The 13,071-nt window shown below is 42.8% G+C and overlaps 1 protein-coding gene across 2 annotated transcripts in view; it reads right to left on the minus strand.

Annotated features, from left to right (window-relative positions):
* Nucleotides 1–13,071, minus strand: part of WARS2 (tryptophanyl tRNA synthetase 2, mitochondrial) — a 96,094-nt gene that overhangs the window by 7,228 nt on the left and 75,795 nt on the right. For both annotated transcript variants that reach the window (XM_043575968.1, XM_043575969.1), the window contains exons 3-4: nucleotides 12,215–12,295; nucleotides 8,104–8,189 (exon numbers count right to left, since the gene is read on the minus strand). In XM_043575968.1, coding sequence (XP_043431903.1) covers nucleotides 8,104–8,189; nucleotides 12,215–12,295 — 167 coding nt within the window. The remainder of the gene's footprint in view (nucleotides 1–8,103; nucleotides 8,190–12,214; nucleotides 12,296–13,071) is intronic.

A 13,071-nucleotide genomic window follows, 5' to 3' on the forward strand; every position in this document is an offset into this window, starting at 1 on the left:
AATGAAAAAGGGAAGCGCAGAAGGTGAGACACTGAAGCAGAAAGCGACATGGGAGCAGTGTAACCTGGTGAAGGCTCTTTTGCATGCAATGCCTCTGTTCAGAGAGTGAAAGAGCCAGACAGGTGGTAGGAGAAAGCTCTCTCTCGGGCCAGCGGTACCAACCTAGCTGATTGGCATGTGCAGTCGGACACACTGTCCTGCCCTCCTGTTGAATTCTGGGCAGGGAATTCAACTAGCGGCCAGGGAGGCAGAAGGTGGACACAAGGGCCTTTCGTAGACTGGCAGACGTTATTTGAAAGGTTCCCTTGTTCCAATATGGATTTAAAACACCCGGCCCATAAAATTCAGACAGACAAGTAAAAGAGCCCAATATGGGACCGTGAAAAGTACTGTGGAACAAGGGAAGGGGGACTTTACCCTTTAGATCCTGAGGAAGATCAGACATTTGAAAGTGAGCTTTTACAAGAAACAGATAGTTTTGCATTTTAAAGAAAACTGCTTGGGACGCCTGGGTGGCGTTACTTGGTTAAGGGTTCAACTCTGTATTTCAGCTCAAGTCATGATCTCAAGGTTCGTGAGATTGAGCCCCATGTCGGGCTCCATGGTAACAGTGTGGAGCCTGCTTGGGATTCTCTATCTCCCTCTCCCTCTACCCCTCCACCACTTATGTGCTCGCTCACTCTCTCTCAAAAATAAACAAATAAACATAAAAAAAAAAAAAAAGAAAACTGCTTGGTTCCCTCGATGGGATTCAAAAAGGCATCACTGCCACAAGATAAAAGCAGGACCACGAAACGGAGAACATAGGTGGTGACAGAAAACTGATCAAAAGAAAAGAAGTGAATTCATGAAATAAAGAAAACCAAACACAAAACAGAAGAGTCAGGAGCAGTAAGGAGTGAAATCCCACGAACAGGTCGTATCAGTGACCTGGGTGAGCGTGTGAGGCTCTTCCAGAATTTGGGAATGTTCCTCCCTTAGCTGCCTCAGCCTGGCTCCTTTATTTCAGGTCTCAGCCTACATATCACCTCCTCAGAGAAGCCTTCCCCAACCATACTCTCCAATGTTGATTTCTCCCTCTTGTTCTTTTCCACATATCCTATTTATTTTTATTAATCCTAATCTAATTATGTTCTTTCATTTTTTATTAATCTAATTATGTTCTTTCATTTTTTTATTTAATTGTATATTGTTTTCTCTCCGGCTGAAAAATAAGCTTTTAGAAAGCTTGTTTGTCTTCTTTTTGAATCTATTTCCAGTACCTACAGGAGTTGCCTGACATATTTGAGGAGCTCAACAAATATTTGTTGAGTAAGTAATGGCTTCTCGGCCTTTTGGTTAAGATCAAGTGACAATATTTATTGAATAAATGAATGATCTTAAGAGGAGGGCACTGTGACCAATATAGATTTACACCAAGCGAAAAATCATAGTAAGATCGGTTCGTCATCAGTATAAGATAAGAGCACAGAGTCAGAAGTCAGACTATCTGAGTTCATATCCCAGCTCCACCAGCTACTAGGTGAGTTACCATAGCCAAGCTTCCTACTTTTCTGTAAATTGGGTGTCATAATGGTGCTTATTACCTCATAAGATTGTTTCAAGGATTAAAAGAGATAAGCAAGCATAATACTGGACAGTAGAGCTCAATAAACACTAGCTGTTGATATAATAGATATTCATTAATATCTGACATGATGAAGTATGAAATGGTAGAAGACTGATACTATCAGGGACCTTGATGAGAGGTACATTGTGACTTTTTTCAAGCCAAGATCACTTTCCTTTTTTGCCAGGTGATTTATACCACAAACATAAATACCAGCATATAATCCCAGAAGACAGTCACAGACCTGGGCAGCGATCCTGATACATATAGAAAACAAATTTGATGGTTCACATATCTGATTAGGCAATCCCCAGGTATAAATAGCATGTTATAGGAATTCTGAGAACCCCTTTAATTTAAGCAAAAACAGAGACAGAATAACGAACGGACAGGCAAAGCACAGGGACCGTGACGATGGATCAGGAAGTGGTTTCTCTTTGTCTAAGGTCAGTAAATGAATTTAGGAAGTTCTACAAAATGGTTGCTTGGCTTTGTCCATTGTTCTCTTCCACACAGAGAGTCACTGGCTTCCTAAGTGGTAAAACCAAACATGTTCCTTTTTAGGTTTCCTTCTGTGCCCATAAGCCCGCATGCGCGCCTCTCGGAGGTAAACACACACAACACCCCCCTCCTACGTTTCTCTTCTTTGACTGGACTTCGGTTCCTCTGTCTTGTGATTCTAGTCAGGCTGACGCGCAGAGGTCACTTTGACTCCCCCAAACCAAATTAGCCAACAGGGCAGGTTAAAAAGCAATTACAGTAGCCCATAGGAAATCACAATGGACTGCAGCTAACATAGAAAAAGCAATTACCATAATCAATACACTTTAGGCACATCAAAATGAATATTTCCACATGTCAAAATGGTTCCAGATCCACAAAGCAACCAACCTAAACAGAAAACACATTTAGTTTTCATAATGACTCTGCATGCCTCTTGGCTTTCTGTGAGATCCGTGCCTCTTACAATTCTGTGAGGTTGTGCTGTTTTGAAAAAAGGATTAAAAAGTTTTAATTTTTTTCACCTGGTCCTAGTGCCCTGCTTGGCTTTTTCCTCTGATTTTAGTTTGTTTGTTTCTAGTCTTTTCTCCCTCTGCTCCTACTGCTCTCCTCACCTCCTATAATTTATCTTGGCCCTTACTTCTCATTCATTGGGTTCACACTTCACATTAATTCAGCCTGTCTTTGATTCTGCTCACTTATGGGCCTTATTCTCTTCATATTTTCAACCTCTGTCCTCATCATCAGATAATTTAGAGCTGCTCTTTTAAAATTTATGCCCTATATAATGATATCCATATTAATATCTTTTTTTCCCCAGTTTTTTTCCCTTCTCTTCCTTCCTCCCTCCCTTCCTTCCGTCCTTCCTTCCTCTCTCTCTCTGTTTTTTTTTTTAACTTATCTTGATTGTGCTTCCTTCGCTACAACAGAAAACAAAAGCCTTTCATAATTTTGATTGTTATAACTTCTGTCACATAATAATGTGTCTGAACTTCTTCTCTGGTGGCTAACTCATGTTTTTTCCTTTTGTTCGGTTCCTAGTTGTATCCACATTTATTCGGGATCCACCCCACCCTCCAGCAAAATTAGTGTCCAGATGAATAATCATTGCCTACATATATCTGCTCACAGAATTTTGTCCTCCTCTCTTTTTTTCCTACTTTGGTTATGTTGGTGAGTTTTCAGTGATGTTGCCTCTAACCAGCCTGGGTGGGGTGGAGTTTGGTGCTGTTTTTCCTTTTGCAAAGGATGAATTCACCATCACTGGCTGCTTGTTGGATATACTGTAATGATGTCTAATTCAGGGATTCTTTCCCGACTTCGGGACTATGATGTGCATGGCCTGGTGCTGGGTCTTGTGAGAGATACCATGAAGATTTTTACCTCTAGTGAAGTTGAGGAGAGAAAACACCACGTGAAGTTATAAATTCCTCTGGCTAGTCCACTTACAGTATTCCCAGTCTCCATGGATGGCGACACCATCCATCCAGCCGCATAAGTCAGAAATGTGGGGTCACCGAGACCCCCTTCTCATACCCACCACTCCATTGGGAAGCTCTATCCATCTTTCCTCCCCAAATCTCCTAAATTTGCCTACTCTCTTCATCTTCACCGACACCATCATGGTCCAGACAGACTAGCGAAAGAGCCCCTGACAGACTGTCCCAGCCGCTCTTGGCCCCTGCAACTCACTCTCTGTACTTCCATCAGTTGACTTTTAAAAGTATAAATCAGATCATCTCACGCTGTCCTGAAAATCACAAAGAGCTTCCTGTAGCTTTCAAGGAGAGTGTCCTGGGTTATCTGTTGACATCTCAGCCCCACCCTCTCCCTTCTAGGCAATTTCTCTATTTCCAGGGGCTAGCAGCCTGCAAGCCACATTTCCAGAGGCTTCTGGTTTACCGCAGGCACTTGCCGCAGAGCTGGAAAGTGAAAGACCAAGAGGAGACACTACTGCTTGGCAGTTGTGGGTGAGGATGTGGCCGGCAGCTTTCAGGATGTCATACAAATTGGGGGCAGACCGGCCTCATAGAGAAAGGATGTAGTTCAACAGCCAGAAGTCTCCAAAGCAGTTTCAGGAACTGATTATCTCCGCTGTCCTCAATGGCAGTGGTCGGATTCTGATTCTCAGACATTAGGGCTGACTACGCTCTTCTCTGGAATATTACCAAGGGTGACGTTTCTGACCGTCATCAGACTCTGTATACTCTGTTCCTGGCATGTCTTGGTTCTGTTGACTCACAGTTCCTGAGGCCTCTGTTTCCCCATTTTCCTGTCGTGTCCTCTTTTGCTTTCACTATCTTCTTAGCCTCTTCCTGTATTTCTCTGTTTGCATTCTTGAGAGAGAGAAACCGATTGGCCCAGGTAACCACGGTCGTCTCTATCCGAGCAGACTTTGTGGCACCGCTCTAAAATTTCACTTCTTTATCTGTAAAACGGGGATAATATCACTTACCTACCTTACAGAGCTGTCCCAAACTCTGAATAGATGACAGGTGTGCTGTGGCTAGTACAGCGACTGCCAAATAATGCCCCCCTCATGTTGATTCCTTCTTTCCCTCTGCCTCACGTCCATGCATGGTGCCTTTCTCTGGGTTAGCAGCAGTACAAGTACTTAACATGTATTTGCTGTATGTTCATTACAACTGTGTGCGTGTGTGTGTGTGTGTGTGTGTGTGTGTGTGTGTGGAGAGAAAGAGAGAAAGTGAGAGAGAAACATTTACTCAACAGATAGCTAGTTATTTGAAATTGGATATTCAGAAAAATAATGCAGATGCAAAATAATACTACGAGCAAATGCTACTTTTGGGCATTTTGTCTCTCTTCAAATATCCACTATTTTAATATTTTTAATCTTTATTTTTGAGATGGAGAGAGAGAGAGAGAGAGAGAGAGAGAGAGAGAGACAGAATGCAAATAGGGGAGGAACAGAGAGAGAGAGAGAGAGAGAGAGAGGGAGGGAGATACCGAATCCGAAGCAGGCTCCAGGTTCCGAGCTGTCAGCACAGAGCCCGACGCGGGGCTCGAACTCATGAACCAAACCATGAGTTCATGACCTGAGCCGAAGTTGGACGCTCAACCAACTGAGACACCCAGGTGCCCCTGGATCGGAAGTCAAAAAAGGAATATTTATAAATAGTATGATAACTTCTTTGCTTCCAGGGAGTGGGCTGGAGGGTAGCTGAGGCTAGAAAGATATTATTTATCCTTGGAAGCATTAACTAACTATGAGAACCTGCTAGTGTCAGGGCAAAGTGAGGCAGGAAGCTACTGAAAGTTCTTCAGGTATACCAGTCACATCTGAAATACTTACTGTTTTCTGTAAGCGAAGAAGACATCCACAAGCTTAGGCAGAATATGTGTCAGATTTGGGGACCTTGGGCTACTTTTGCCAATGTCAGCCTTTTAAAATGTTGCTTGTACTTTTAAAATGTGTGTTGTGAGCATATAGTAGGTGATGTCAACTCACACATAATTTGTTTAATAACCCCTGAGCTATGTCCCATTGGCCCACTTTATAGATGAAAGAAACTGCAGGATTTTATCATCCTGCCAATTGTCTTTTGGGCAACTGGTAAAAATAAATTTGTCATCACTTCAGTATATATGACCTTGTATTGTCCTAGTTACTTATGTGATGATCTTGCCCCCTAATATAACTGTTGACTCCTTAAGGAGGGTCAGCACAGGCCTCAGGAGGCCATAATCATGCTCTGATGATTCCCTGTCCATTGACAGGCTGTGCAGCTTTGGATAAACTGCTCAACCTCACTGGGCTGTATCTGTAAAGCTAGGAAAATGAAAGAGAGCCCTGAAAAGTTCCCTCCCTCTCTGTGCTCCCTGGTATCACAAAGGAGGCCGTCACTTTTGTTCAAGTTTATTCTTTTTTCACAGCCCTGAGCTTAGAGGACTTTTACATTGTAGTTCTTGAACTGTTAAGGAAATCAACTGGCTCGATATCCTGGTGCCAAAAAATCTCAGCCTTTGCTTCTATACAGAAGACCCCCTGGGAAGTGAAATTTCACCATGAGTTTATAATCCTTAAAGACAATCATCACTAGTTATGACCAACTGACAGATCCCAGGCACAGCACTTCCTGGCCCATATTTCATGTTAATCCCTTAATAATCCTGTGCATGATAATCATGATTCCCATTTTACAGGTGAGAAAACGTGCCACTTTGCTGGAAGATATGTTAGATCTTTATTAGACTTTCATTTTGCTACTCCTGGAGAAAAGTGTTCTGGATTTTCTAGGCTAAGTCAAAAGTTTACTATAAGTAGTAAATGCTGTTGGGAATCCAGCATTCAAGTTAATACAACAAACAACACACAATCCTTATGTGTACGTTTTAAATGGAGTTAAAGATAGCCTGTGTGTAGTAAAGGACACTCCTTATTTGTAAACCTAAGAGGCTGTTCTTCTGCTGTTTCCATCTTAATTGCACAAGGGCTCTGGGGTCATAGTACAAGGTACATATCCAATCATCTCCATGCTGTTATCATAATTACATGCAAAGAATTCTAGTTTTCCTAGGGAAGGATCAAGGCCGTAGAGGGGGGGGAAAGATTCACGGAGTTTCTCTTTTTCATCAAAAGTGTTCATAGTAGCAAGTCTTGGCTATGCGTGTGCTGATTGGGAAGTTTTCTCTCTAGAAGGCCAAATGGAGGGCTGAGGGAGGTGACTTGGGGATGGCAGGGAAGAACTGGGAGAGGGATGAGGTCAGAAGCTCTGGTCAGCAGTCAGAGAGGGCAGGCCTTGGCGGCCTCTGGTTGTAGGGTTTGAGGCCATAAAGGACAGCACTGGCTGACTGCATGGACTGTGGGTCCAGGACAAGCAGAGCAACTCTACATCATGCTGAAAAACTTGCACAGGTGGCCATTCAAACTTAAATTAATTACACTGAAACACAATTTAAAATTCAGTTCCTCTGTCAACAGTCCATGCGGCTAGCCGCTAAGGTCTTGGAAAGCATGGGTTGACTGCCATAATTGCAGACAAGTTGTATTAAACTGCCTTGCTTGAGAGTCTAGATTGTAGAAGTCAACACTTAAAACCCCTGAAGTTTAATTATTACCAGGGAAGTAGATATTACAGAGTGGTTAAGAGCACAAAAACTCGGGGTGCCTGGGTGGCTCAGGGGGTTAGGCATTCGACTTCGGCTCAGGTCATGATCTCGCAGTTCGTGAGTTCGAACCCCGCTTTGAGCTCCATGCTGAGAGCCCGGAGCCTGGAGCCTGCTTTGGATTCTGTGTCTCCCTCTCTTTCTGTCCCTCCTCCATTCACAATCTGTCTCTCCTTCTATCTCTCAAAATACAAAGAAACATTGGGGCGCCTGGGTGGCTCAGTCGGTTGAGTGTCCAACTTCAGCTCAGGTCATGATCTCACGGTTCAAGAGTTTGAGCCCCGTGTCTGTGCTGACAGCTCAGAGCCTGGAGCTTGCTTAGGGACTCTGTGTCTCCCTCTTTCTGCCCCTCCCCTGCTTGCACTCTGTCTCTCAACAATAAATAAATGTTAAAAAAAAATTTTTGTTTTTAAATATAAAGGAACATTAAAAAAATTAAAAAAAAAAAAAAAGAGCACAAAAACTCCGCACTCAAACTTTCTACACTCAAGTCCTGGGTCCAAGCTTTGCTAGCTACATGATTTGGGGCAAATCACTAACTTAATTTCCTCATCTGGGAAATGGGGATGATAGTCGTGCTATCTTTACAAGGCTTGGTGAAGATTCAGTGGGCTAATGCACATAAAGCACTCATGACAGTTTTGAACACGTAGCCAGTGCTATTTAGGTGTTAGCCCTTAACGTGACTCATTCCACATGGAAACATACTTCTATCATTTTGTACCTCCTACTGGGGAATAGATGCGAACTGATTCACACAATCCTTTCTATGTCCCCTTGCCCCACGAACCAAATCCTTTCGGGATCGGTTCACTCTCCTGTCAGCATGAGTACGTGTCAGACCAGAGGTAAGCTCTGCTCCTTACTTGTACAGCAGAATGTCAGCGGCCTGGAGCACTGGGTACGTGAGCAGGCCCGCGGTTCCGCCATGCTTCTGGGTGGCAGTCTTTGCCTGTGCGGTGAAGAGAGAGGAGAGAATGAAATCCGACATGCACCTAATTATACTGCTAAATAAAGAAATCTTTAAAGCACGCAAAAGGTAATCTGAAGCTACCAGGACTAGCATTATATCTCAGTTCCTTTTAGCAACACTAGCCATGGGGCTGGCTTGTCTTCATGCTGCAGGCTCAGGCAGGAATAAGGGACATCTACTTCACCACTGCCCCTCTAACGGGTCCTGCACGGCCACTATTTCTTATCCATTTAATTAAAACAAGCATATAAGAGTTTCTAGTTTTTGGGGAGCCCTGGGGGCTCAGTCAGTTAAGTGTCTGGCTTCGGCTCAGGTCATGATCTCATGGTTCTGGGTTCGAGACCCACATCAGGCTCGCTGCTGTCAGCACAGAGCCCGCTTTGGATCCTCCGTCCCCCTCTTTCTCTGCCCCACCCCCCTGCTTGCACTCTCTGCCTCTCAAAAGTAAATTAAAACATTAAAAAATACACAAATAAAATGAAAAAAAAGGGGGGGGGTTTCTAGTTTCCAAATCAGATGAACTCCGTATTTCACAAGTGAGGTCAGAAAATATAATGAAATAAGATTCCTACAAATTAATTAATTTGATAAGTTAACATCAAACACCATATCGTGTCTGTGGAAACCTCCCAGAAAGTCTCACCCTGTGCTGTTGACCAAAATGTAAGGTCCCCCTTAAAATCACATTTAAAAAACCAAGCCAAGGGGCGCCTGGGTGGCTCAGTCGGTTAAGCGTCTGACTTCAGCTCAGGTCATGATCTCACGGTCTGTGAGTTTGAGCCCCGCATCGGGCTCTGTGCTGACCGCTCAGAGCCTGGAGCCTGCTTCGGGCTCTGTGTCTCTTTCTCTCTCTGCCTCTCTGCCTCTCATGCTCTCTCTCTGTCTCTCTCAAAAATAAATAAACATTAAAAAAAAATTCTTTAAGAAACCAAGCCAAACCAAACCAAAAACAAAAAGTTGTGGCATTTAAAAAACGTAACTAAGAGAAAATTTTAATCTAATCAATGGTGAATCTGTCTTGATCTGTAGGCACTGAAAACTAGAGGGCATAAAGTGATTCCAGTGTACAAGACAGACTGTATAGACGAAAAGTGTTTCCTTAATGGGGAAGCTGATACTAACACCAGAAGAGATATGACAAGTATTTAATTAATGGATACCAACCACAAGCTACGAGTATGTACCCACCGAACATAAGCCCTAGTGATAGCATTTCCCTTGCCACAGCTAAGCATTGATAACAGGTAATTTGGGCAGAACATTTGGTAACAGTGCTCTGGGCAGAACTACTTAATAGGGAATATTGCATACAGTTTACTGGTCATTGCTTCAAGGCCTAAGCATCTCTCTTGTAAAATCAAACATGGTTATTTTGGTGTACAGACATTATTCATTTAGTTAATATGAATCACTTCCCTGAGGTCTGATTATTTCTGAATGAACTGAACAACTGAATATATATACACTTGCATGATTCTGAGGACCAAGTTCATGGGCTCACCACTCGGGCTTCCCCAACCAACATGCAGAAACACCCTTTGAGTCTGGGTTTGAAAAGCAACAGCTCCTCTTTAACCCTCTTAATGTCAATGTTCCACAAGCCAGGTACAAAGTTAACTCTTTAGGTTACTTCAAGTAGTTTCTGGCTTATAGCATCTAATGCTATAAGGCATTCAAAGGAAACTTGAAAGTTTGAACGTATAATTCCTTCAGTACATCTCTTGATTACAATGTCCACTACAAAGCCCAGTTTGCAATGATCACTGGGTAAAGATAATGAAAGCTCAATTTGGAAATGAGCAAATGGGAAAAGAACCCAGTTTTTAAAAACTGTTACTGTATGAGCTTCAGAGTCTTTCTATATTAGAATACTGGATCTTGAAATTACAAAGGAAGGGGGAGATGTGGAGAGCATTAATGTTTATTGAGTGTCTATTATGTGCCTCAGATGCCTTACATCTGTGTTACCCCCTGTAGAATCTTCCAAATAACCCTGACCTCAAGCAACACTGACCCCACCTTTCTACCCTACTATCCCCCCTAATCAAAACCAAGCTAGGTGCTCGGAGATCCTTCTACAGTCCTGGAACTCTCCCCTCTGATCTCTGTTCACACTTTCTGATGGCTTGTGTAATTGTCTCTGGCCAAATAGACGACAAGCCTCATGAGAGTGGCTCTGTCCCTCCTGTTGACTGCTGTAACCCCAGCGCCTGATGTGATACGAGACTTGATGGTATTTGTTAATGAAGGAATGACCACAGAAGGCAGGAACACGCTCTAGGATAAGGCTGGCATTTGAAACCCATGTTTTTCCCCACAAATAAAATATCACGGACTGGAGGGAAGGCTTCTCCAGAATATAGGTTTCCCCTGCTACCTGAAAGTTCTCATTATGCCACTTTGCTTTTGCAAAAGACTTACAGTAGTGCCTGCTTTTGATAACTGGAAGAAATCGGAAGAGGATTTTCACCTTTATGAAGTAGTACTTGCTTCTTGGTTCTACTCCACTGTGGCTTATGAAAGAGGAATGTTCTAGTTTTGGGTAGTGGGGAAAACCATCTTGTGCATTCACTAGTAATGTGTTATCAGGAGCTCCTTGGACATGATTTTATTTTTTTTTAATTTTTTTTTTTAATGTTTATTTATTTTTGAGACAGAGAGAGACAGAGCACGAATGGGGGAGGGGCAGAGAGAGAGGGAGACACAGAATCGGAAGCAGGCTCCAGGCTCGGAGCCATCAGCCCAGAGCCCAATGCGGGGCTCGAACTCACGAACCGTGAGATCGTGACCGAGCTGAAGTCGGACGCTCAACCGACTGAGCCACCCAGGCGCCCCTAAGGACACGATTTTAAAGTGGGAGCATTTCCCATTAAGTTAGTACTCAGTTCTTATAAAACGGATTGCAGTATTCAACTTAGAGTATTATGATCAATTGGCAAAGTCTTGCCTAAAACCAAGATATGGTAGAAAACATTAAAAAATTTTGTTTCCAATTCCTGGCAGGTAATGATTCTACAGTATTAACTCTACCTCTTACTTAGGCGCGCCACTTGAAAGCTCTGATTCTTGCTGAGACTCATGTGGAGGTTTCTGGACCAGCTTTTGAAGAAACCAATGGCCCTGAAAATATGCTGGAAAGAAGCCTGAAACTGAAATTCAAGGCTGACGTACATGGGGGCTACCTACCCTCAGGTTATGCAACTGCGAAAATAAATGGGAGTGAAGTACTATGAATTATCCACTTTCTCAGTTGAGCTTTCTAGAAAAAGTACAGCCTTCATTTTTCTGTGGGTTTGAACTGTTGCCTGGACTCAACCTGTATAAATGTTAAATAAAATATGTTGTTTCTTCTCCCCACAATGGAAACATTTGAGCCTGACTGCCAGTTAATTACAGTGGAGATGGGAGGCAACTTCAGAGCCCAGTAATCCAGAAATTGTGACTGTCTGTTAATTATAATGTTCTAAGTCATTACCAAATCTATCCAAAGATCGCTCTGATTCAACCTACACAGATAAAATCAAATAGTTAATAAGTTGGACATTTTTATCCTGTTTTTTTTTATTAAAAAATTTTTAAGTGTTTATTTTTGAGAGAGAGAGAGAGAGAGAGAGAGAGACAGACAGAGCACAAGCAGGGAGGGGAGCAGAGAGGGAGACACAGAATCCAACGCAGGCTCCAGGCTCTGAGCTGTCAGCACACAGCCCGATGTGGGGATTTGAACCTACCAACCGTGAGATCATGACCTGAGCCGCAGTTGGACGCTCAACCGACTGAGACACCTCGGCTCCCCTATCCTGTTTTAAAGTTGAAATTTTGGAGAACTCTCTTACTTCCCATTTAGGACCCTGAGGCAGAGAGGTTAAAATGCTGTTCTAGCCTCTAGTGAGTAACAGACCAGGGAGGCCAGTAAACGCAGGATTCCCAGAGCCGAACACAAATATAAACAGGAGAAAAAAATAGCTTTGAACTCCTTATTTATTAATCAGATCACCAGCATTTACCTTCCACTGGTGTAAATGCTGTAACCGGGGCAGTCTGACCAGGCAGGTAAGGATCCAACTCAACTGTGTGTGTTCAGACACCTAAAGAAATAAAACAGAACGTTAGCGAAGGTGGTCAACGTTTTCTTGCATATGAGGCAAAAGTAAACAGGTGTTACCTCAAGTGATGGAAAGTGCAAATCAAGGTAATTTAAAAAACGACAGGCAAAGGGGGCTGATTCATAATGCACAGCATTTGAGATGAAGAAGAAAATTTTTAAACTAACCAATACAATTACTATTCTAGTGTTTAGATCTTCACGACATCCCTAGCAAGTGGCTGGCCAGACTCTGCTTCAACGTCGTCAGTGAAAGGGCTTCATTATGTCCGACGCATCCTTTCCATCTTTAAAAAGCCAGGAAATTGACACATGCATGCGCGCACGCATACACACACACACACACACACACACACACACACACTCAAATCCTCTTTAAATAACTTATAAATATGTGAAAGCAACTATAATACCTTACATGTAAATAGTATTAGGAGAGGAAGGTTCTGGCCTCAAAATCAGTGATTGAATCTCTTAGATCTGGAGTAATTAGAAATTTGCTAATCACTTCATCATTCCAAAGGTGTTTTGTTTTGTTTTGTTTTTTTAGTTTTCATTTTCCTCCTCCTTCCTTCTTCTTTTGTGCTCCATTCTCCCTCTCCTCCTCCCTCCATCTTCCTTTTAAAAAGAGCTGTAGTCAACAAGAGAATATAACCTTTTCTCAATTTGTTTTAACCAAATGTAATCAAGTAACCAAACCTGGCAACAGCTGGGATGATTCCTGGGTCCAGGCCAGGTTCCAATTGATGACTTAGAATT

The sequence above is a fragment of the Prionailurus bengalensis genome, chromosome C1, assembly GCF_016509475.1.
Source record: "Prionailurus bengalensis isolate Pbe53 chromosome C1, Fcat_Pben_1.1_paternal_pri, whole genome shotgun sequence".
NCBI lineage: Eukaryota > Metazoa > Chordata > Mammalia > Carnivora > Felidae > Prionailurus > Prionailurus bengalensis.